This window comes from Electrophorus electricus, chromosome 4, assembly GCF_041902795.1.
Source record: "Electrophorus electricus isolate QZ-2024a chromosome 4, ASM4190279v1, whole genome shotgun sequence".
Classification (NCBI taxonomy): Eukaryota; Metazoa; Chordata; class Actinopteri; order Gymnotiformes; family Gymnotidae; genus Electrophorus; species Electrophorus electricus.
In genome coordinates, this window is record NC_137500.1 from 11,028,497 (window position 1) to 11,054,546 (window position 26,050).

The following is a 26,050-nucleotide window of genomic DNA, read 5'->3' on the forward strand; positions in this document are numbered from 1 at the left end:
CAAACATTTGAATTTAGCACTCTAAAGGCAAAAACATTTCTCAGTTTCAAGTGGCATAAAACTGTTTAACAAATTCAGCTTCCAATATACAAATTGAAACCTATCAAAACCGGCTTACATAAGGCTGCTTACACATTGGGTGAGTGTCTTAAGGTGAATAGTCTGACTGCTAATCGGTAGCCCAAATGTATGTTTCCTAGACAAACTCACTGTCTTTACCACGTGGTAATCTAGGCCTGTCAAAAATCTCCCCAATCCCCAACGACCCAGAGGGAGACACTCCTTTATAGGACTACAATGAGAGAGAGAGAAATACAAAGAGAGGGAGTGAGACAAACAGATCAAGGACCAGGGATGTATTTGTTTCAGAACTCACAATGCAGTAAAAGTGATGTGAATTGGCTTGAGAGTGCATTACCGGGCTATATAATGGGTCCACACCATGAAGATCATCTGGGGTAACTACATCTAGGATGTTGTAGGGCACATACCCGGCCTCCCCACTCCTGTTCCTCAACTTCCACCACTGCTTATCATCCTCAATTACCTTCACACAAACAGCTTAGATTAGACAAACCCATTTCAAACACTGCTCACAACTGCTCACAACTACCTCTCTCTTTCTCCCTTAGTCTCTCTTACCTCTAAAACCTCGTCTTGAAGGACAGAGAGCTCATTGGCATTGCCAGCCACAAAGTGGTAAAGAATCTTGGCATACTTCCGGCCAGGGGGAGGCGCTGTGAAGGACCTACAGGGGTTGGAATGTGAACGCTACAGTTATTGAAGGAGGTCCTGTACATCTTCTTCTACCAGTACTCAGACCACTGGAGTGCAGTAATGTTTTAAATAATGAAAAGCATGTTATCGTAATATAAAAGCCTTTGACATGCATTACAATCTTTAAAGTGTTTATATAAAATAATTTGAGGAATTAATATATTAAATACATTTAATATGATTTGTACATAATACTATGTCTGTCAACAGTTCAAAACTCACCCGTTTGATGATAGTGGGGACTGTGATCCAGTCTCAGTCTCCCATGGTGATGTGAGGAGCAGTTCCACTGGAGGCTCCCAGCCATTACGGAATTGTGGGATGTAGAGAGGAGCACACTGATCCCTTGGCCAGTCAGCTCTGAGAGAGAAAGTGTGTGTGTGTGTGTGTGTGTGTGTGTGTGTGTGTGTGTGTGTGTGTGTGTGAGAGAGAGAGAGAGAGATAGAGACAGAAAGAGAAAGGGAAGAGACGTCCTTCATTACCCATGAAATACTAAGTTAAGGAAAATACCAATTAAGGTGTGTTAAAAAAAATATAGATAACATGGTGTAAATCATGTGACTTCAGAGGCCATGTATTTAGATAGGCACAGTGCTATTCATTATGAGCCATTGTAATTTACAAATGAAACTTAGTGTTCATTCATCAATAATGTTAATTTCATATAAATTACATAAATGAAATTAAATTAAATAAGGTTGGTGCCAGGATTTGTACAGCTATGGCATAAAAAATGAACCATCTCTAAAACATTTTCTATTTAGTTACCTAGGTGAGTTTTGGAATATAATAAGGGATGATGACTGCAGACAGAAGTAGCAGAGCTACCTGGGTCGTGTCCAGCCAGGCCCCAGCAGCTCAAAGATGGTCATCTCTTTAGGGGACAGGTGTCCTCTCAGGAAGTCCACCGCATCTCGAGACAAGTGAGGAGAGATGACTGAGCGAGGCAGCTCAGGACTACCACAACTCTGCAGGACCTACAACAACATGCAACACAAACAATATAGCTATTATATGTGCATGTCTATGTGTGTTTGTGCATTTGTGTATTTATTCCAATATTCCAGTTCTTACCATCTCAAGGGGTCCAAACAGGAAGTGGACAAGTTCTGAGGAGTTGGGGTTCTGAATGTGTTTTTTCAATTTGGCCTAATGGGGGAGCACAGAACCAACAAATTCAGAATATTAATACTAGTTGAGGAGCAGCTGCCCCTATCCAAATCATAAACAAAATAGGAGAAATAGTAAAAGTGCCACCATCCTCTAGTGTTGTCAACTCTTATGCTGTTGGACATGTAGGACTGTTGATTATGCTGTAGCCCAAGACAAAGAGGACATGATGGATACATGCACATACTGAGCCTGTTTACACCTTGCATTAACTTGCATTTTTGTTGATCAGATCATGTTTCACCAAATGAAAAGCCAGCTATAAACATACCCAAGATAAATTGTGATCTAGTAAGGTAGGTAGTAATGTAGTTTACTGTATAATGTCGAGATTCTGCATATTTAGAGTTTTCACACTAGAGGGTTTTTTACGGACTCAGGACCACTTGCTCCGCAAGGTCAGTACATAGTTCAAGTGTGAAATCCATTTTTGAGTCCAGGAGAGGTGAAAATCTCTGGTCCTCCTGAAGACAGTGGTCTGGAGTTCACTTCATGGTCCACTGTGTGTGTGGAAGCTATCATCTCAAGTGCCACGTGTGGGGTTACATGATTGGTCCGTGAAATGGTGAAAATGTCATATATATAAATTGCAAGGTGAAATCTCATATATCCAAAAAGCACAGTTCTTTGCCTTGTGAGGGTTTATATTGACATATGTGCTACTGGAATCGACCCACAGTTCAGATGAAAGTCTTCTGTGTAAAAGCAAACCAGTGATAATGAGCTCCTCACATAAACACAGCAAAAACTGATCCTGGGTGCGTTTTTGTGATCGGATCACTTTCAGATTTCGTTTTACTACATGAAAAGCCAGGTGTAAACATACCTGATTGCACTGTGATCAGATAACTTAAACCACATTCATAGGTGGTGAGGGAGAGAAAATGTGTCTTCTGTATCTGCATACAATTATGTAAGCACAAAGGGGTCTGCTCGCCGACTGCAGAAATTACAGCAGCTGCCACATAAAGCTCCTGTGCCAAAGCAAATGCTTCTTTGTCTGTTGTAGATGGTTTCTGCTCATATCTGACAATCTATAATACACTGGTAATAGCCCGTGAGGATCTAGTAGGTATCAGAAAGTGAAACAGAACTATGTTTGGGTTGGTACACTTTTTATGCAGGAAAGTAAAGCTGGATCTCATTTGGCCAGGTGCCATCTACACTATCAGGCACTGGGACACAAAGTGGTGATAAACAGCATGCAGCACCAATGACAGGTTGGGACCAATTGCCTGGAAACTGGACAGTGTGCCCAGACGTAACCCCAAAGCCCACGTCAGGCTGAAATAGCCACTAAGTACCTATTGACAGTAGAAAAAGCTTTACCATTATCCAACAGCTCCTGAAGAAAACAACAACTTTACCACTGTGCTTTGAAAATATGGACTATGAGTGCCTTGGGTAGGTTTGGGCATTCATCTTCCGACTCTCAGGGGCTAGGCCTAGAGATCCATGTTGTCTGGATGGGGATAGAAGATTTTCCATCCTGTCTGTGACAGCAGGTGCCTCTGAAGTGAAAGGGGCTAAGTCTGGGCTGCAAAATGTTGGACAATCTCTTCCACCCAGCATTTGGATGGCCAGTTTCAGAATTAGATTCAGGCTCTATGCCCTTACTCTGGCCAGTGCGTGGAAAATCAGACTCAAATGTAGAAATGCATTTGCAATGTAAACGCAAATGAAGAAATGCCATATGTGGTTTGGCCATATGTGGCATAGAGCATCCACACCCACCAATGCATTTTTGTCCAGTAGATAAAAATACAGAGGACAATCAGTGTGTTCCTATGAGGCACTGAGAACTATGGTTGCCTGCCTGTATCTCTGCCCCAACTGAGCCACTAATTTAGGGTGAAGTCCCTGATGCCCAATCAGAGAGGATTTTCGTGATAGCAGATCTGCCCCCCTGTTCAGTATCTCTGTTATATGTTTCATGCAGAGAGAATGAAACTAGGTGCTGCATCATAAGAGTTTTCTCACCAGTCTGTGTAGCTGTAATGAGCAAGTACCACCCTGGCGATTGATAAAGGCTTCCACCATGGAGTTGCCTGTTTTTACTAGGACATGCTGAAGTACCTCACCACCACCTAAGTATCTCACTACCAAAAAAACTGCAAGAAGTTTCAGATACATTATGTGTATCAGAGTCAATTGAGAAGGCCACACCCCATTCACGGTTCTGCTCATCGGACTTGTCCATCAACCTGGACACGAGTAGTCATAGTTATCCACAATTACATGCCCCCCAGGAGTCAAAACAACAGTGGGGCCTCACCAAAATTGGAGTGCTGCCATACTAGCTGCCTTTATTATGTCTGAAGGAACAATGGGTTCACATCATAAGAAGTTCCCACTGTACCAAAGAAATCACTAAAACCATCAGCTCCAGCATACGCAGACAGAGCCTAAACTGAAAATGAAAGTGGGCAAGATACTGTGTGAACAACACTGTTCTCTTCTCTGACACCCAGACTCAACTGGAGAGGGAGTATATATGGAGACCCAAGTAATCTTTACTCTGTGAGGGCTCCAGACTTATTTGACCCTAGTTGATATTTAACCCCAGATTCCATTCTGTTCTCATTGGTCTGGCTCAGCACCATTTTGGAACTGATGAGTACCTGCTCCCTGCAAATGTCTGTGTATGAGAATATTCCTTCCACACACTTGCTGAACACTTGCAGGGCTGAAGACAGCCCAACCTGCAAATCTGACATATTTTCTGTATGTGGGATAAATGTCTATGCGTCCATCTGACAGATCGATTGTTACAAACCAGTTGTGCTGACAAATCAGCCATCTTTTGTAGCAGCATTGGGACTATATATGTTCATTTAACACATGGACATCTAAAATGGGGTGAGGTGCAGAACAATTTTTCTTTGCAATGATAAAGTAGTGGGAGTAAAACCCTGCTGGCTTTCCTCTTCTGAGACAACTATGATCACTGGTTTAACAGAGATGCAATCTCATGTCTTAGGAGCGGAATCTGAAGCCAGAAAGTGGAATTCATTGGGTATCGAAACCAACACACCATTAAATCTTTGAGGTTTCATAGCAAATTATAGCCTGTATCCCTGGGAAACTGCACATGTGTGCCACTGATCTGTTCTTACAGCAAATGAGATGATGACATCAGCCTCACGAGGAAACAGCGGATACGAGTCAAAGAGAGTGTGAGCTCCCTCTGGTGGGGATAGACAGGGGAAATTTTGTTTTCCTGTTGGTATTTTGAAATGTGGAAAGCATATCACCCTTGGTCTGGTTGCAATTGTGCACTCTATTTTTTCTTTGTATGTCCCACAAACTGAGTGCTTGGTTATACTTGGTTACACTTTTGTTCGAACTGCCCTACATCTCCTTCCTTTCTTGAACTGAAGCTAAAGTAAGGGTTCCTGAATAGTTTTGAACTGGTGAGCCCTGCTGACACAACTGGGACTGTATTTCCCCCCCTTCCAGATCCCCCTCCTTTTTGTGGGGAACGGACAGCATGGTGGGGGTGTCAGGCCACCTGGTTCCTGTTCCTTTCCACAGGGTTGAGCTGGTGATTCTTAGCCACCACAAACAAATGTTTTCTCCATTTCCTAGGGTTTACTGTTCTAGACCATTGATTGGCTTGCTGGCTAACCAGGTCTAGTTGGCTTGCTGTCTCACCAGGTCTGGTTGGCTTGCTGTCTCACCAGGGCTTTCTAGCTCACCAGGGCTTGTCTCTGGACTTTGAGCCCCCTTTGCTTTGCTCTCACAGCTGTAGCTGCAAAGCTCTGCTGATCCATCTAAGGGGAGCATTGTGTTTGTCTGTGAGGCAGGCAGAGTTTGAACGCTTCAACCTCCTGCTTGCTGAGAGTGCTGGTTTCTCTCATTTTCTCCAGAGCTGGTAGAAAAAGACCCTTGGTGGGGTCATATGCCGCATTCATTACCTCCGCATTTGGGGTGTTGCCAAGGCCAGAACACAGGGTATGCTCTAACTGGCATCCCATCTCCTCCAGAATCTCTGCTTGGTACACTGACAGTAGTGTGACAACAATTACAGAGCATATTGACTGTGTGGCATATTTGTACATGAGCCGATAAATGGATGCAGTGAGGTGGCAGATATGGTCTGGCAGATAGGATGATAGGAGGTGATAGGAGGTTACAAGCCAATGAAGTCTCTGCCACTGAAGACTCTGCCAATTCCACAAATCTATAAATTTCCATCTTAGAACAGCCCTTGTTGGAGAATTTGCTCTTAAAGGGACTGGAGCAGTAAGGGCATGCCTGCTTCATGCATGCGGGAATTGCAGGAAGGAGCTTCCTAGTAGGGGTCTGACCTGAAGGGAACCTTTTTCCATCATAAAGGTCACTCTCTGCCCACTCTGTATTTCATGCTGCTGCACAGAGTATGGTTAGTCTTTTAGTGACCTATTCACACACCTCATGCAGGTTACTGGCAGGCTGAGAAACTTTGTCAGCCATGCTGGATGGTCTGGACTCTAGGGCTAGGAAGGTGGAGTCATCGTCCTCATCCTTCTCTATGTCACCCATGTTAAAGAGATCAGAGTTGGCATTGCCCTCCTTTTCCTTATAGCATGGTTCCCCTATCATTGTGAGGAGGTCTTCAAACAGAGGAGGCACATCAGGTTTGTCCAGTGCTTGGAAGCTCACGGTTGATAGTCACTGATAGTCCTTTTTGTTTGCTACTGCAACCTCCTCAACCTCCTCTCTCAAATTTTCTGCAGCATCAAAGTACAGTGGATCCATCTTAGCATTTCAGTCAGATACACCTGAGCATGTTTAGTTCCCATACAAATGATGTATAGAGGGTGAAGGTCCCTGCCCAAATACTATCTACAAAGTATGTTGAAGAAAGCATGGTAGTTAGATTTCACAAACTAATGCTGATGCTACCTTGTTAACTTAATACCGCAACTAAAGAGAAAAGCTTGCCTTGACGCAATCACTTTTCTTGTGCTGTAGCTGGATTAACAGCCAAAAGTATACTTTTCCAGGGAGGAATTTATACAGCAGAAAGCTGTAATTGTGTTCTGTAATGTAATCTATCAGAGAACTACTGAATGAGAAAAGCTACTGGTCAGCATTGATTTATCTGGATGTTGCTGAAAATAATCAGAAGCGGTATCATTGGAGATTCCTTAATTGGTCACACCCAAGGCAAGTCCCCACAGTGAAACACTAGGAGAAGCTAGAAAAAGAACCAATGCCGAGTTAGCCACGTTTTTGAAAGAAAAAAATGACATTAACCACAAAGTTATGATGGTAATAATTACAGTAACATTCCATATTGCAGTTCTCATTTTTCTGTGATGTTGCAGTTGGGCTAACGTTAGCATGTTTCGGATGCTACACCTGCTGTTTAACGTTGTTTTTTTTTAATGTTGCTAAAAATATTTTTGTGAAGTGCCCAGGCAGTCATATTGGTTTGGTGTTTCTCCTGTTTATGTGTGCCTGTGCTCTCAAATAAATGTTTTCGTAAGTCCTTTACTGTTCAGCGCTATTTAGCACTATTCATGACAGTTCCTGTTACCAAACATCTAAGCACTGAAATAAGTGTGTGCTTGATCTATTATCAAATAGATACTACTGTAGATTACCTTTCATGTCTAAAAGATTTATATCTTTTTGTAGGCCAGCAATGTTGACGTTTCACAACATGCTTTAACCTCCACTTTGGGGAGGGGCTGTGGCAGCAGTGCTAGAGTGCAGCAGAGAGGGCGTGGGAGGGGCCTGGTAGTTGCACACGTTCAAATTTTCAACTCCACTCTCTTCCCAATCTTACCAACTGAGTTGAGTGTGCCAATATGCTGGAGGCTATAGCAGAAGCTCACCAGAAGGTTGAAGGACAGCTTTAGTTTCTGGAGGCTGTCGATGAACTCTGCCTCAGACGGAGGTTTGGCCCTCAGAGTCAACATACCCTCTGGACATAACCACAGAAAAGACATTAATGTTATTACACACATAAACACAACAAATATATGAACATGAACTGGCTTATAATGGAGCAGACTGATTGAGTCATGATTCTCATGAGGGCAGAAGAGAATAGAAGGTGATACCTGCTGGTGCTCTTTTCTTATTCTTCCTGCTCTTGTTGCGCTGGTTGAGCTGAGCAAAGGCTTCTGTAGCCTTCTGTAGCCGTGCCACAAAGATTTCAATGTCATCCAGGGCACAATTTAGGATTTGCTAAACAAAACACGCACAAACACACACACACACACACACACACACACACACACACACGCACACACACACTCTCTCTTAGGGAAAACTGCAATTACATCATTATGCCCAATTACTAAAGCCTGATTCCTGATCTTATCAAGATTCTTCTGGGTTTAAGCTCTGTGCATATATGTATGTATTTGTGTGCACATGTGTGGGTTTGTGTTACTATGTGTGTGTCCTCCTGATGTTAGTCAATGAAAGGTGCACTCACCACATCCTTCTCAATGTGTTGGGCAAGTTGCGCATGGGATTCTGCATCATGCTGAGCTAAACCATGCCTCTCTACACCTAACACACACACAAATTGAGAGATGGAGATTAAAGGACTTGTATGTGTGTGTGTGTGTGTGTGGGGGTGTGTGTGTGTGTGTAAGTATACAGCTCACTTCTCATGTCCATAGCTGCAACGCGACCTTTGGCTCCAGGTGTGGGACCTTTGGGCTCTGAGGGGGGGATGATTGTCTCCCGTTGCCGTTTCATCTTCTCCTGGTTCATCCTGTGGTATAAGTGTATGAAGGTATATATGCATACAGTATTGACTTAGATGGTCAAAATCAAATCACATAAAATTTCAGAACTCTTTAACAACTCTAGCCTACTTAAATCTTCCTTCCATAGGCACATGTACTACATGGCTTCTTTCCTTGGTCAGACAGTGGGCCATGTTGGAGCAGGGTAACAGAGCTGGAAGACAAGCTTGGCCACTTACTCACCCCTCAGCTCTTAAGATCAAACTTTACACTCTGAACCAGAGACTCACTTTAGTGTCTGAGGTCTCATCTTCTTGCCGTGTTTATTGTCTCCAAGAGCACTGTCAATGTCAGCATGCACAATATCTGCCTGAAACAAACACACGTAAATGGAGACACACCCAACCACCCAAACAAACACAAAAACACACACAATTCACACTGCATGCATAAGCAGAGCTTATTTTTACACTCATATATCATATATTACACTCTTATAGAAGTAGTCTATGGGAAGAATTATAATTATTTGATAGTGGTGATTAACTGCATTAATTTTGCTCTCATTTTTTGGCAAAACTTTAAAAGGCAACTTTTAAATTTAAAAGTCCAGATCCCCAAACTATGTATGGCAGAATAACAGGGAAACAGGGAGCAGGATTGGGTGTCAAGAAAGGAAGCATACTAGTTATAGCCAATATTATCGCTTCGGAATCTGAAGTACCAAAATGATTAGAATGAACAGAATCTTGTGGTGAAAGCTGAGATGTTATGAGCAATTGAAATCTTTCCAAAAGAACTGTAAATGAATCAACTTATGATGAGGTCAGAAATTAATACCTCCTTTCTATGTAGTAAAATTCCATGTGAGACAATAACAGATTCCCAGCTTTATACTATGTGCTTATATTATTAGGTTTCTGTCTTGCATACAGTGAAATACAGTGTGCTGGTTTCTGTCTTGCATACAATGAAATACAGTGACATTTTCAGAATTGTATCAGACACTCTTATCCAAAGCAACCTACATATATTTATTAGTATGACCATTGTATATTCCCAGAGAATTGTATATTCCCATGATAGTGGTGTTTCCAGCTCCTTGTTCAGATGAGCTACATCTGTGTGTGTGTGCGCGCATGTATGTGTGTGTGTGTCTCACCTCCACTTCATCACAGTAGAAGAAGTGTATATCTGGTTTGTGCTGTTCTGCGTCCTGACAGACCAGCAGGAGGACAGAGGGATAGCGAGTCTGTTTCAGCACTGTCTGACTGTGATGCACTGTGGAGAGTGGGAAATTCTCCAGCTCCTCCTGTTATGGAGAAAGAGAGATATGAATGTGCCAAATGTTGGTAAAGAGCTTGCAGTCCAGCAAGGGCAGAGCAGTAAAGAAACAAAATACTAGAACAAAGGGTCATAGAGATAATGAAAACAATAGCTCAGAGTGGAATATCTGAGTAAAAAGTGTTCTTAAAGATGGTTTCTCTAAACTGATGACAGAGAAGAACATCTTTGAGTATAGGCAATACAATCAGATTACTCTCAAAATGACATAGAAATCAAATCCCGGTTTACACTATAGTGATAATCACAGCAGAGTCAATAACCATAAAACACAAAGGTCACCATAAACACCTCATTCATCAGATTCAGATGTTCAACCTTACAGGATTACAGATTGGCAGCAATAATTTGGTTTTTTTGTTTGTTTGTTTTTTCTGTATGGCACGTTTTAACATTTTAAACAGGAACATACATTTTTAAAGCTAGTTTCCTAAAGAGACAGCAAAAAATGTAGGGCATGAACTATTGCAGTTATGTGCTGCAATGTTGTGCATCTTATAAATAACACACACACACACACACACATACACACAAATATACACACACATCCATGGACACATGAAGTACTTACCATAGTGTCACAGTCCAGAAGTTTGATAGCCTTGTCGCTGACCTGCAGAAGCATCTCCTGGGTCCAGATTTTGTCTTTAGAGTCCAGGAGAATCAGCTTCTTCACTGCATCATCTACTGTTGCAATGGACTCCCTCTTGTCCATTATAAATGTTGACAAATGCTGAAAATATATATTTTTTTACTCTTTATTTATCTAAATAGATCAGTTATTTATTAAAGCAGTTTCATTATTTTTCTGTGCCATTTTATTTCAGTCATAAAGTTTCTTTAGTGAAAGCACCTACAAAGTTGTTATTTTAAAAATTATTCTTACTCCAAGTTTTGAATACAAAATACATGTTGAACAAATGGGTTTTCATTCATTTCAACAAGTGACTCTTTCTGTAACTAAAACTATAAGTAGATTTGATACTATCTTCATAGAATAATATCATAGAATAACTTTATTATGGCATAAAGTATAAGTGTGCATTCTTAGCAGCTGCATCACACCTTCATTGTAGCTGAATGCAAGGCTCGCACACTATGGATTCATCCACCAGAACACTCCACTGAACTTTATCCTTTAACCCCTTTTTAAATCAGCTATATGTAAGTGCAACCCACCCAAAATACATGCACACTGCACTTTACTTTAATTCTGGGACTCTCTACATACCTGAACATAAGTAACTGCATATTTAGCATCCTGTGGTGACACTGTATGCAGTGCACACCATAACTACCCCCGTTGTGCTTATTACATATCTTTGCACCAACACATTTGGTATTGTATTTGTGAAGACCTTAAAATGACAGGTCATCTGAAGGTGATCCCACTGATTACTGACTAGCAACGTGTGGCCTCCCTCTAGTGGCCAGAGACTCGCACTACAGGTGGCCCTTTACAAAAACATTATAGAAATATAACCATTTTTTCAACATGGCATAATCAGGCTTTGACATGCATGCTGAAAAATCAAAGTCACATCTGGTTTTACCTGTTTACCCTAGAGAGGCAATTAAGATAAGAAATAAAAAAAACCTGATATGAGTAAAAATGGACTGCTTTGAACTGTTGTTATAAGAAGTTTGGAAAATCTGTAATTTTCATTGGTATGTCTTGATGATGACCACACATTCTCATTGTTTCAATTGTTTGGGAGTTCTTATATATTTTCTACTAGCTGTGCAAACTAGGAGTTACTGAAGGCACTACGGTTTTACCAAATTCGGAATCAACAATTAAAAAATATAACTGGAATGTGGTAAGGAACCACTGTGAATTTGTTTGTCATACTTTATGTGCTTATGTGTTCATGTGCTTGTGTGTATGAGGGGACAAAGTGAAGGAGAGATGCTTCATTAGCAAGATCTTATCAAAATGCTGAGGGATAGTGCTACCACATCGGACCCATATCCAAGGTGAAATTCTGACATATCCATATTTATTCAAATCGTCCTCTATAATTGTTCAAAAATTGTTCATGCTTCTTCAGAGTGCCAGAGGGTTTTGTGTACTACACACCCACTTATCTGCATTTCTGATCAGTGTACACTAAAACCTGAGAGTTTAGATGGGCTTTGAAATATGGTTGGAACTGATTCAGAGCATAAAGACCCAAGCCAAGTACATGAAAATAAGTAGACAGGAGGCAGACAAGAGCCTATTTTGGTCAGTCAATGACTCACAGATTTGTACAAGCTGTCATTGGCATCTATTCAGTCAAAACTCAAAACACCACTATAGTCACCACATGTATGTTAGATATGTTACCCAAAATGGCAAGGAGCCTTGACAATACAATTTCACTGAAAGTGCCCATAGAGTAAGTCACTTATGTCTGATCACGTTTGATAAATGTGTCAATGGCTTGACTGTAATTGCTATACTGCAGTGCCATAACAAAGCATAAATTGGCTCAAACATTAACCTGCCACTTAAAGTCCACAGTTACTGGAAATAGAAAGCACTACACCTCCATGCTACAGTTTAGCAAGAAAACAAAAAACAAAAGGGCGGGAGAGGTAAGCGCCTCACCTGGACATGGTACTGTGAGGTCTCCTGCATTATGAAATTTGAGTTGGAGTATTTCTTGCGTTGCTCTGATTGGGAAATAAAAATGGTTACAGACTTACAAAAAGCCAAAAGAACACAAAGAATTCTAAACACAAATGTAAGACATATTGTCAAGTAGCTAAATTACTACAGATTAGACAACTAGACTGAGTAGAGAAACAATAATGACTCAAGGCAATATTGTATTACATAAATCACTAGAGATTTCAAAGTTGACATAGTTTATGTCTATGTAGGTGTGAAGATGTCATTAGGGAACAGTCTCTGGGATAATACTGTAAAATGCTTCTTTTTTTTTTTTTTTTGCTGCAAAAAGTGTGAATTGACAATCAATATTTAAATTCCTACTCCTACCAGGCATCAATCTACAGCAGAAACAACCAGCATGGTTTTTTATATTCATTAAATTAATTAAAAATATACTTCCACCTACTAAAAGATGCTGCTATTTTAGTAAACATGAATAGGAAAAACCCCTCATATAAGTAAACAATCCTGAACAATAAATAAAGTGGAGCTTATACACACATACACTACCAAAATAGGAAGAGGCAACATACTAACCTGAATGCCACATTTTGATATGATATAGGGAGGATAGATTAGGCACATGAAATATACTGCACAGCTAAAAGGAAGTAAGCTAAAAGTAACACACACACAAAAAAAGACATGATACATATGACATACACAGATGCACAAGACAGACATACAGACATACAGACAGACAGACAGACAGACACACACACACACACACACACACACACACACACAGGAAAAAACAAACAGCTTATACACAGTTGATCTCAGAATCCACAACAGTAGTTGACTGCTACTGATATAATTTCCACTAGGCTAATTTCCATAAACTCAACAACCTCTTAAACTAACGAGAATCCAGCTCATCAGATGTATACTGAAGTACAATAAAAATATAATAACAATTTTGTGTGATACTAACTACTCATTCTATTCCCCAGTTTAGATCAACAAAATTAATCTTTCATTTTCAAATGATGGCCAGTAAAGCTCTCATTCCTACCCATCTGACCATTGTCAAAATCACATTCCATTTGACTCCCCACACTTCATTACGATGTCTGAAATCGGCTTCCCTTTAAAGAATACTGCAAACAGACTGACTGAAAGACAGGTCAACAGTACACTTTTTATCGAAGTCAATGTTCAAAGTTTACACGTCCACTTGGAATAACCGCTTCCTTCTTGTCTGATATTGTTATCTCCACTTGTTTTATAACAACTGCCATAAATCAGATGAAACTTAACTGGTTTGTTGAACCAGCAGTTAACACATATGCAGTCAGGCTCCCCCACAGTGCACATACACTAAAATCTATTCCCTGAGCTATGAGGCACGCAGTGATGAACACTGAGCATGCCCAGTGCAATACAACTGTACTGGAACTGTGCTCTTACCTCATGCTGCACTCACATTGTAAAGTAATTGCATAAAAAATAATTTCATTTAATTCCCTGGGGGAAAAACTGTCAGGACAAGTATAGTGAGCCAAACTTCTTAAAACAATCCTAAAAATACAACTACTTTGGATTATCGCCTAGCGCTAGCATTAGCACCTTGGTCAAAAGGACAGTTGCAAGAGGCTGCAGGCTTTATTTAAGACAACCTCAAGCAAAAGCATCAGGGCCATCACAGCACATGGCTGGGAGTTATCCATGAATGTCTTCCCCCTGGTAACAGTCATAACAACTTCCATTACACATAAATAACCACAAAGTCAGCAAAACATCTCCTGGTATAGTGGTAGTGATACAAGTACTACACATTTTTATATACTTTCTTTTACTTCTTTCCAAAGACTATTCAATTAATTACATTAATACATTAATTACTCTTAATTGAGCCCTTGCAAGGAAAAAACATATATGTGACATTTTTATTAGGCTATATTTTAAAATTTTGTTGGTTGGCATCACAATACTGGCTCAACACTGTTATGGCATCCACGATGAACAATGCAACATCTATTAGCTCAGTCCTAGTTTGGACCTCACCTAATATTTACCACAAAGTAATCAAGTTCCAGTCAAGTGGCTTACAGTATGGGATAAAGCATCAGACCTAGCACCTCCTCTTTCTCTTATGTGGCCACAGGGGAAAATGTTCTTTTACGTCTCACTCATCTTCATCCATCAGTTCATTTACACCACCCCACCGCTCCATCTCTTCCTTCTGGGGTGAAACGGTAGCACTGGGCACAGGCAGGCCCTGCAGGTGCAGGTGCAGGGGCAGCAGTGAGAAAGCAGAGCTGTGTGCATGCCTTATTCATGGCTGACATTTATATGCCAATCACTTCACAGTTCGCACGTCATGTGGGACTTGTCAGAGTACTGAGCGACTTCAGTGGGAAGCAACTGCCTGGACTTTCCTTCTATTAGATGAAGAAACCTCACATCGCAACAAACAGAAACATTTTGCATGATGACTATGGAATACCTGGTCTCTAGCTACTCAAAAGGAAACCTCTTCACATATCTTCCCAAACAGACTTTTCTAAGTTTTCTAAGCTTGTCCATTTTATACACATCTAGTAGTACATAATAAAAGCATCTGGTAAATGATGTAATGTTAGAACCATTTCACACTAGAAAGGTCTACTCTATCTAACAGCAGTGACCTGCTGACTTTGTGGATCATTCCATTATCTCCTTTTTACTCCTTCATCATGGACTGGTACAGCACTTCAGTATGACCATCTGCTGTCCTGAAGTGACTGCTGAAGAGCATGTAATGCTATCTGTCTCACCTCTTGGCCTTTGTCTTTCCAGAGCAATGATGTCATTCTGTTGTTTTCACAGTGCGAAAAGGAACTTGATTGGTGCCATTTCATTTCACCAGGAGTGTAAGATGGAATCACCATCTGTTAATAATATTATGATATATTTGCAACGTCTGATCACATTTTGTATCATTTGCAAATATATTCCTAGCTATTCGATAACTTTAGAACAATTATAACCTATAAAACTTGCTTGTTACACAAAATGAGACCTGGACATATAATTCCGATCTACAGGAAAAAAGCAGGGGAAAAAAAACCTCCATAATGCCACATTTTAATGTTTAATCCTGTTTTGTATTTCTCAAACAAAAATCTTGTTACCATGGTGAAGACACCTGTTTTAACAGACCCTTTTGAGGCCTATCAGTTACAAACAGAAACTGTGCTGGTGTTACCATGCCAACTTGTCATGGGGTGCCTGCTGATTACAGGAAATGAAGCACCCATGTGAAGTGCCATCTGTTCCAGTCAAGCAACCATCTCCAGTTAACCTACACAGATCCAAATGAACATACCAGGCCAGCACATATTTTCCTATCCTCCCATATAGTACAGCCCAATCAAACAGTTCTGGCACATGCATGCACATACAAACACAAATTCATATGAGAGATCATCTGAATAAGCCTGAATAAAAGTCTCAACATGGATATGTGAACATACATAACGAAGGGGATTATCCCATATTCACCAGCACCACCATACTGCTGTCTGAGCACTCAAACAAGGAGAATTGCAGTAGGAGTTTGGAGGAGAATAATAATAAAAGAGAATATACAGGACAGATAGACTGAATTACTGTACATGAGAAAAGTTCCCATCCAGGCATTGACTCAGATTACAATTCAGGCCAAGACAACCAAGATCTGCGGCGTCTACAATCTGAGTGGAATGAAAAATACTGTTCCTCACTGTCATATCACCTCACCTCTCTCTCACTCTCTCTCTCTCTTTTTTTTACCCTCCCTCCCCCTGCCCATCTCTCTGATAGCTCAGATAAAGTCTTGTGCAAGGCAAGTCAGAGGCCCACAGGCCAATTTGCATGGCTTGTCAGCAGGCTAAGGGACAGTGTAAATTTTTGCATAGCTGAGCAAAGACGATATTCACAGCGCATGAGTTAGGAGAATGAAACAGTGGGCATGGGCCAAATGTCACAGTGAAAAAAAATCCAAAACATTAAATTATACAGTACACAGGTCCTGTAGCAGTTATGAGAATGTACTTTGTCTATATCACATTCCCAGACATTCACTTGCATGCAGTCACCTCCAGGTAGTGTAAGATGAACAGGCACTCATCAGCCATCTGCTGAGGCAGTGGGCCAGGCATCAGGGGCCATCTGTCACAGATGCAACCATGGACTACTCTTTTCTTCCCTCTTCTTCTTCTTCTTCTTCTTCTTCTTCTTCTTCTTCTTCTTCTTTTTCTGTCTCTTTCTTTCTGTCACCCTATCTCTCTTTTTATTCTCACTCTCTACTTGAGGAGGTCAGTGGTTGCTGTGGTTTTGTCTGTTTTCACTCATTGTCTGGCATGTGTGCATTCCTGTATTATGTATTATGAATCTTTACCATAAAGCAAGAAGCAAAATGGAGCCATTCTGAGATGGCAGGAAGGCACACCTCCTCCTGCATACACACTCTCAAAGCCTCTTTTATACGCCGATATTACACAACTGTACACAGACACACATACACACTTTTTCCAGCCACATACTCATAACAGACACACCCAGACTGGGACAGAGCAGGACTGTGAACATTTTGACACACAGACTAACACATATATACACACACACAAAGACCTTAAGATCATAAGACTCCTGTAAATGAGCGCTGTAACAGAACTACTGGGATACGCTGTAGAAGTCAGACTTTACAGCAGGAGTGCCTGAAATCAGCAAGAATTGTTGCCATGACATTGCTGCCAATAAATTCTTCAGACGTTTTTTTAATTGATGAATGTGCAAAATTGCTTACTGCAGTAGATTCCAGATCCTTTCAGAGTATCAGTTCTCACTTTAGTCTCTGTGTCTATTAATCTTTCTCCATGTATCTCTCTCTCTCACTCTGCCTATCTATCTCGCTTTCACATAGTGAAACTTACAGATATTTCCTGGCGCAACCATTTGATTAACAAATGTTAATTGTGATGGTTTGACTGAATTTCAGTGCAGGCATATCAGTCTCTCTCTGTTAAGCACTTTGAGACCCATGTAAATGACACACAACAATACCGGTAACAGACTTATGAATACTAGAATACATTTTCCAAACCTTTTTTTAAATGCCAAAAAGTGATCACAGTGTCATGGCACAGCACTACAGTGGGTTTGTGCATATGTATGGTCCTTATACATAGTCTTTAAAGTGGGATCGTCTACTTAACTTACAGAGGACAGTTTAGATCTAGTAATAGCCAGCAGGCAAGCATGAGTTGTGACATAAGACGAAGAAGAATCTTACAGAACAGCTGCATAATCGTTTTTGTTGAACGTTTTACACACAAATAAATAGTGAATGAATAAATTAGTAGACAGCCAAAATACCAGTATACACCATCACACGCTTGGCACAGTACTGCAAACAAATATCCATAAAATACCCATATATCTTAATATCCATAAAATATAGAAATCCAAATAGCTTACCATACAGGGCCTTAGCACTGATCTTGCTGTCAGATCTGGCCACTCCACTGCAGGAAGAGGAAGAAGATGAGGAAGGATGATTTCTGCTCTTCATTGCTCAAACAGGTCTTATTAAATAATATGCAAGCCACCTAAACACACTTTCCTCCAGCAATAGAACACACTCACTCTCTGCAATCTGAAATGGTGGCTTAGAGATTTGTGTTAGAGTGTTTTAGCTCAGTGGCACAGTGTGGCTATACTGGACAGGACTGGCTAAGATTATCTACAGGTCCTCAGCACATATGGGAGCAAGAGAGGGGGGCAAGAGGGAGTGAAAGAGAGAGGCTGAGTTCAGCTGTGAAGGTAAAGCAAACACTCTTTAACAGAACTGCTCTGTCAACCGAGAACCTCAAACACACATACTCCCTAACACACACATGCACACGCACACGCACAAACATACCAAAGCTTGCCAAAATATCTTCTAGTTAGTGATTTTTTTTTTGTATGAGTGAATCATTTGCATGCGTTTATAATTGATTGAGACTCACTTGGCCTGTCTCACTGAAGGTCCCATGAAATTCATGATCTACAGCACCCACCTGAGAGAGGGAGGGAAACAGAGAGAGATAACAAAAAGAGATAACAGAATATAATACAGTATATTATTTCATATGATACGATCCAATCGTTACATTTGATATGATGCTATCCAATTTGTCAGATTTCTCTGAAATTCATCTTGCATCCCTCAACAGCTACATTATATAAATTTACACACATCACAGAACACCTACACACATAGTTACAACACACTTACACATGCCCTACTACCCAAATATAACATTGCACTTTTCCCAGTGTTGTATATTACATCTTAGAAATATTATTGCATATTTATGTGTCAAACTAAACCAACCTTCTATGAGCTAACTAGCTCAGTGGTTAAGGTACTTGCCTTGTAATTGGATGGTTGCAAGCCCCACCACTGCCAAGTTGCCACTGTTGGGCCCCTGAGCAAGACCCTCAACCCTTGCTTGAGTTGTACTCAGTCATAATTGTAAGTTGTTTTGGATAAAAGTGTCAGCTAAATACCGTAAATATTTAGTCCTATCATCTGTACTCTATTTGAAGGCAGAACATTTATTATGTAGAACATTATGGACAATGGGAAATCCTACTTGTTAGTCCATGCTTTCCAAACCAAAAATAACTTCTTAAGTCTTTGTGGTAATAAAAAGTGCATTTTGGACACAGCTGCTTACTAGCCTAGAAACACCACATCAAAATGAATTCATGTCATCAGTCAGTAGCACTAATAAAGCCATACAAAGATTTAAAAACAAAATTATTTGATGTAGTCTTTACAGTCCTCAGCTTTACAGTCATTGGTGTACAGAGTGAACAAAAGTGGAGAACTAGTGGAGAAGCATCAACATTTGTCATAATCGTCAAAGATAGTGTGCTGTTTACTTGTACTCCCTGTACTGTATTAGGGAGAAAAGCATTATACCAGAGAATATGATGGGAATTAATACTGTGGCAACAGCTACCGGAAAAAGGGGTGGCCAGTTGAGTGAGTAAAAACTCCCAGAATTCCATGCACCTCTCTACAAACTTTATTTAGCTAAAAATTAATGCTAGCATTAGCGTATATTAACATAGCTATAAATTAGTTGAATCGTGTTTCTTTGAAGTTTGTGTATTAGAAATGAATTACTGTCTTACTGATGTGTGTCTCTCCCCCTATTTTCCCCATTAGTTTTTGGTTTCCCTTTCCGCTTGTTTGCTGTGTATGAGTTTTTTGTATTTCCTAGAGCAGAAATGGTGTTCACTGGTTCTTCTATTTTGTTGCTAAATTGGTGTCAGAAGTGGGATGTGGCCACTGAGCTAGAAGACATAGCCCAGAGGAAGATGTTATCAAGCATTACGCCTACCCTCTGTCAGCCAGCAAGAGTGAGTTGGATGGCTGGGGAAAACAGTGAAGGGAGCAGCATAGTGAGGCTCAGCAACAGAGCTCTGCTGGAGCCTGGCAACAGAGATATAATGGCAGAAACGACAAGCATCTACCTTTCACAATTCAATGATGAATGTACCTGGAAAGCATATTCCGCACAGCTGCAAGTGGTCACCTGGCATGTGGTCATCACCATAACACAGCTGTGTTTGGCAGTAGAGGGAAAAGCACTACAGGTACTTGTGCATCTGCAATCAGAACAACACAACAACCTAACAACGTTGACCATGGCCCTCCAGTGTCATTTCAGGCAGGCGTCAGCAACTTTCTCAAACAGTTGGCTGTTCTCGGAGAGTTGGTGGTTATCAGGGGAGCAGATAAGTGTGCACTAGACACAGTGCTTCAGCAGGCATCCACGGAGTTTGAAAAGGCAGTACAGGAAGAATTAACACTGGAACACATCCTGAATACAGTGCTCCCAAGGGAGCTGAAGTTGCATGTGCAACTTCAGTTTGTTGCATTAGTTTGTTGCATCTTCCAGCCTTAAAGCAGCTGCTGCCAAAACAGAGAGGTCAGAACTCATTCTTGGTGTAAAATTGTTGCAGCAAAGTGCTACGCAGCGGAAGAGCTAACATGCTAAGCAGCCCCCGAGTGAGTGGTAGTACAACAACTGATGCATTGGCAGCATAGGAAGAGGACACACTAAGCCAGTGAATGTCATGGACCTGAATCACTGGGAAACAGCAGCAGGAGTTGCTCAGTGAGGACTGAGAGTAAACCAGAAAGGACAACCCTCAGTGTCGATGCCACAGCCAGGAAGAATGGCTGCTGCTGTGGAATTTCTGTTGAGGGCAGTGTAGACAGGAAACAAGCTTATCGGCCCCATTGACATTGTCTTATTGGTGTTGCTGCTACAACCAGATATGCTCCCTTACACTGCGAATGATACATCAGCAGCTGGTGGGGGGCATCTGTGACAACTGCATTAGTTTGTGCCTGTACAAGATCTGTACATACACTGCTTGTATTTCTTTGCAGGGCTCTACTCGATCTCTGGAAGGAAATGCTAGCCTTAAAGAGGAGACAAATGAAGCTGTCTACAAAAGCTGGTGTTAGAGAAGCAGCAGAGTCAGGGATCCCTGGAGGTGTGGTCCTCAATTTCCATGTGGGAAGTAAATGAGAGCTTTGTGCAACACTCAAGGTGGTGTATGAACTATGGCAGCAGAGCGGGTCGGGTTTAATAAAGAAGTAGAAGCAGCAAGGGAGCGTCTATGCAATTACAGCAACATCACTAAGACTGTACACAGAGCAACATAGTGCAGCACAACATCAACATTGGAGATGCTCCCCAATTCAGCTCTATTCCCACCAGCACCCATTGACTAAAAAAAGCTGTGGAGCAAAAAGTAAAGTAAAAAATAGATGTGCTGTGGGAATCACTGAAACATCAAGTAGGCTATGTGAGGCACAGGTGGTCCTGGTGAAGAAAAAGAATATCAGTTCGATCGTTGCATGGATTATCAGTGACTCAATGCTGTTACAAAGCCAGTCTCGTACCAGCTATCATGTATTGTTGATGTCATGAAACAACTCGCGGCTCTGTCTGGTTTAGCTTGCTAGAGCTATGCAATGTGTATTGGCAAGAGGCACTTGCTCCAGAATCAGTTTACATTGATAGCCTATGGGCTTTGTAATGAACCAGCCAGTTTTGAATGTTTGATGGCTCGAGCATCCCTAAGAATTGGTATATTATCTATCTTCATAATATACTGGTCCTTGCACCCAACTTTAATGGTGCATTCACAAACCTGGAGCAGGTAATGGGACAAGGGGCCTGATCATGTGTTCTATGTGAAGCACCAGTGTTGGCATTTCGCACGGCAGTCAGCAGGTTCATTGTGGACATAGACACCACTGATAAGGGCATTGGTGCCATCCTTTCAGAGGTACAAGACGGGATTGAGAGAGTCACTGCTACACTGCTTCCGCCCTTCCCTCTATGGCATCCTATTTGTCCTGCATACTGATCACGCCTTGCTGACTTGCCTCATGCAGTTCAGAGAGCCTGAGTGGCAGGTTGCGAGGAGAATCACGGTGCTGCAGGAGTACCACTTTACCATCCAACACTGTGCCGGATGCCTGTACGATAACCTGTGTGCGGCTGAAGAATGCAGGAGATGGCAGACGTGACTGAGAAGAGTGCTGCTCTGACTGAGGTCTGCCTCAAAATGTATTTAAGATAGAATTAATGTTGGTCCTATCTGGACTGCATGGTGTGATGCCCTTATAAAGATCAGTACATTTATCTCAAACCTTCCCTTGTTCCATTATTGTAAAATGACAATTTAGTGAATTTGAAAATTTGACTTTGAACATTATTTATCTTCATTGATGAGGACATTCCTGTCATGTTCACATTCCAGTCTTTTCGGGTTATTACATTTAAAGGTCATGAATGGAATGTCACTAATGGAATGTATTGGGGTAAACTGATCCATCAATCAACACAGCAAATACTGTCCATAGAATTCTTATTTATTTTACTATAACAGGCAAGTGGTGTAATGATTATTATGCCACATGATTCCATTGCCTAAAAGGCCACATGACATGTTTACATCACTATAAATGGTCTTCACCTAAACTTTATGGAATCCCTTCACACACCTCTCTCAAGCCTATTTTCTTTCACTCTCATGCCTTTATCTCTGTTTCTATCTCTATCTGTATCCTTACTTAAATTCAGTATACTGTGGGCAGTCTGGGCAGAATTAATAATTCAGCTCAGAGTCAGTTTATGCTGTCTGACTGAAACCCCTGTATGTGCTGTTCAGGCCAATCAGCCAAAACCTGTATTCATCAGTCATCCGCAAAGATAAGAGGCTATGCTAGTGAGCTTTCTTAAGTGATTAGTGAAATATTAGTGAAAATTGTTTCTGAGATAAGCTAACTACTCATCTTGCTATGTAAGCTCACGATGCTAACATGTTTGTGTTTCCATCACAAGTAGGCTATCAAATAGGCTTAACTGCAGCTAATTTTAAAATGTAAAATACTGGTGTTTAAAACAGAGCATTGTGTGTACAGTTTAACCTCAAATTATTAATGTTCGTATTACTCTTTATTTTTCTTACTAAAAATTCAGCTTCATCCAGTCAGGCTACCATTACATCTGTGCTAGACAGATGCACAAAATAGGCTTCAAATGAAGCCTAAACAGACTAAACAGAGCAGTCCAAGAATGAGACTGATAGAAGACCACATTGATACATTGGTTTTCCTAGCTAAGAACCTTAAACAGGCAAAGAAATCTTCCGAAAGCCCGTTACATACATGTGTATGATATGAAGATATATATTTTTTTTCTCTATGCACCCCTGGTTCTCTTCCTCAGTTTGGACAGAGCACTCTCCACCATTTCACTGCGTGTTGTACTGTGTATGACTATGTATGTGACAAATAAACCAAACTTGAAACTTGAAACTTGTACACTCACCAAGACAACTTCCTTGTATGGGCAACATACTTGGTGAAATAAAATGATTATGACTCCAATATAATTACAAAGACAAGTATTTAGTTATTATATAGCAATTGTACTTGCTTTATATTTAAGATTTCATTTAATCATACTTTTGCATTCAGATCTTTCTGCATTAACATTTTACGTTGAGTAAGTGAAAGGACTTTATATTTTTGTGGGTTTTTTAAGCCAAGGTATCCTTTTGGTATCAAGATTTGTGACACTACTCATGGTATCTGTATTGATGTCAAAATACTGGTATTGTGACAAGCCTAGAAAACACACAGTGAGGTGGACAAAGCAGGACTGTGAACTCGAGCATGCTTTATTGGGAGCCCTACCCAAGTCTGGATAAAAGTCCACGAAACTGGTCAGCAGGAACATAACAAGCAAAAGAATCCAAGAAGAAAATAAGGAGTAATGATAACAAATGAACTTACATGATAAACCATGAATGAACATGACCAGGAACAGAACCACAAGCATAAAGAATATCCAGCAACATGGACAGGACAACAAGAGGGCTAAATACAGGTTAACAAGAGATGAACAAGGCATAGGTGAGCGCAGTAAAGAATAATGCACAGGAGAGAGGGCAGAGACAAGAACAGAAACAAACAAACAAAAAGACCACATGACAATATCACTATGGAAATTGAACACCAGAGGGGTGAGACCATGACACACGCACACAAACAATTTTACTTTTCGAAAAATCAGGTTGCCCATTACATTATCTACAAATGATGTAGTATCATCTAGTCATAGAAAATACTTGCAAAATTCCTCAGCACTCTTGAATAAAAATATACAATTTAAGCTTAAGAGACTGGTAAGAATTACTTGGCAAGTCAAACATCTTTTCATCAAAGAGATGCAACAGAGCCAAAGTGTCCATGCGGGACTGCTAGTCTAAGCTGGGTGAATCAGCCTTCCAGAAACAGTTCGAATATATACAAATATACATTTATATATATAATAATGTATATAAATGCATTATATTACACACAAATACACATACATGTGCAAATAAACATGCAAACACACACATCATACACATATGCACATGAGATACATAGGTGTCTCCATAAACAGATCATATCTACTGTATTTACTAAAACAAGCTAGCTAGCTCAACTCTAAGATATGGCCAAAACATTATCCTTATTTGAGGGAAAAACAGCTGTTGGTGTATACCTATTTGTCTGACACCATGGCATTCTAAATCATCAGCCAGAAGGACACAAATTTACTGATGGGTAGATAAATAGAATCCAGAATCCTAGAGTAGCACTATTACACATTCACATTTACATTCACACTCACATAATCAGTAAGACTCAGTCAATGCAATGTTAATCTAAACTGGAGTCTGCAGTGATTCACTGACATATGAGCAGTAAATTAGTACATTTATTCATTTTTATTAATTGTGTTATGACATGCAGAATGGACGTCTTGCTGAATCTTGCCAAATAAATGTGAGTCTTAGCTTCAGAAGTCTAGTTTTCCAGCCACTGGTATAACCTTGATTCCATGCACAAGATGCATCATCATGCATCATCATCAACACACATACACATACATGCAATCACACAACTGATATAATTGATACTTAAATAATGTATTCTATATGATTAGTATACCAACATTTGATGCTTTATTCACTTACCTCTGTGTTGGGACTAAAGGAATATATGTAACAGTTGTACAGTTTGTGCAAAAAAACTGTACAGATCTGGGATCGATTTCCCAAGAGCAATATCACACAAAGATCAAAGATCATTTTAAATGGCAGAGTGAGTATTACATTGAATGCTCACTCTCATTTAAGAATCTTAGCACTACAGTGATCATCTTTAAATGCGGGAGTGTGTATTGCATTGAATGCTCTCTTTTAAGAAGATCTTAGCACTGCCATGCTTTTGGGAAAAAGGGCCCCAATTTGTCAGACAGGAAGAATAACAAATAATATAGATGTATAGCAAGACCACCAATAAGAAAGTACTCATTTATATAAAACTATCTATTATATAGCATTATATAATAATAAAATGTGTGTGTGTGTGTGTTTGTGTGAAGGGTGGGTGAATGACAGAATTTTATTATATATATATATATATATATATATATATATATATATATATATATATATATATATATATATATATATATATATATATATATATATAACTGCAACTATCAGTCATTTAATTCTCTAATATATAACTTATAATGCCCCAATAAACACCTTTAAAGCAATGCATTCAACATTCCAGATTTTAGCACAGTGACAATACAAACATTCCAGTTAGCAGGCTACACCCACTGAAAAGCACAATAAGTACATTTAGCATACTCCCCTTTAGCAAACACAGAGCTAGTCCTGGGGGATACACTAATATCGTCCATGGCTAATCTTGAGATTTGGTTTAAGGTAGTTCTAATGTCAACAGCGGATTATAAACCTGCAGTACAGTTTACTGCTTTTTTTTCCCCCCCTG

The 26,050-nt window shown here is 40.3% G+C and overlaps 1 protein-coding gene across 6 annotated transcripts in view; it reads right to left on the minus strand.

The window, feature by feature from the left end:
- Positions 1–26,050, minus strand: part of eps8l2 (EPS8 signaling adaptor L2) — a 32,657-nt gene that overhangs the window by 2,888 nt on the left and 3,719 nt on the right. Inside the window, exons 2-18 of one of the 6 annotated variants that reach the window (XM_081712351.1) lie at positions 20,163–20,271; positions 18,618–18,668; positions 18,085–18,131; positions 12,577–12,641; positions 10,555–10,716; positions 9,802–9,951; positions 8,930–9,009; positions 8,556–8,665; positions 8,381–8,457; positions 8,001–8,127; positions 7,773–7,861; positions 1,852–1,926; positions 1,606–1,754; positions 1,000–1,137; positions 643–748; positions 419–547; positions 211–292 (exon numbers count right to left, since the gene is read on the minus strand). In XM_081712351.1, the coding sequence (XP_081568477.1) occupies positions 211–292; positions 419–547; positions 643–748; positions 1,000–1,137; positions 1,606–1,754; positions 1,852–1,926; positions 7,773–7,861; positions 8,001–8,127; positions 8,381–8,457; positions 8,556–8,665; positions 8,930–9,009; positions 9,802–9,951; positions 10,555–10,716; positions 12,577–12,641; positions 18,085–18,131; positions 18,618–18,652 (1,621 nt within the window). In that variant the 5' untranslated portion in view covers positions 18,653–18,668; positions 20,163–20,271. Of the gene's footprint in view, positions 1–210; positions 293–418; positions 548–642; positions 749–999; positions 1,138–1,605; positions 1,755–1,851; positions 1,927–7,772; positions 7,862–8,000; positions 8,128–8,380; positions 8,458–8,555; positions 8,666–8,929; positions 9,010–9,801; positions 9,952–10,554; positions 10,717–12,576; positions 12,642–18,084; positions 18,388–18,617; positions 18,669–20,162; positions 20,272–23,986; positions 25,480–26,050 lie in introns of those variants that run through there. The other 5 variants (XM_081712353.1, XM_081712352.1, XM_081712354.1 and 2 more) reach the window with 5 other exon arrangements.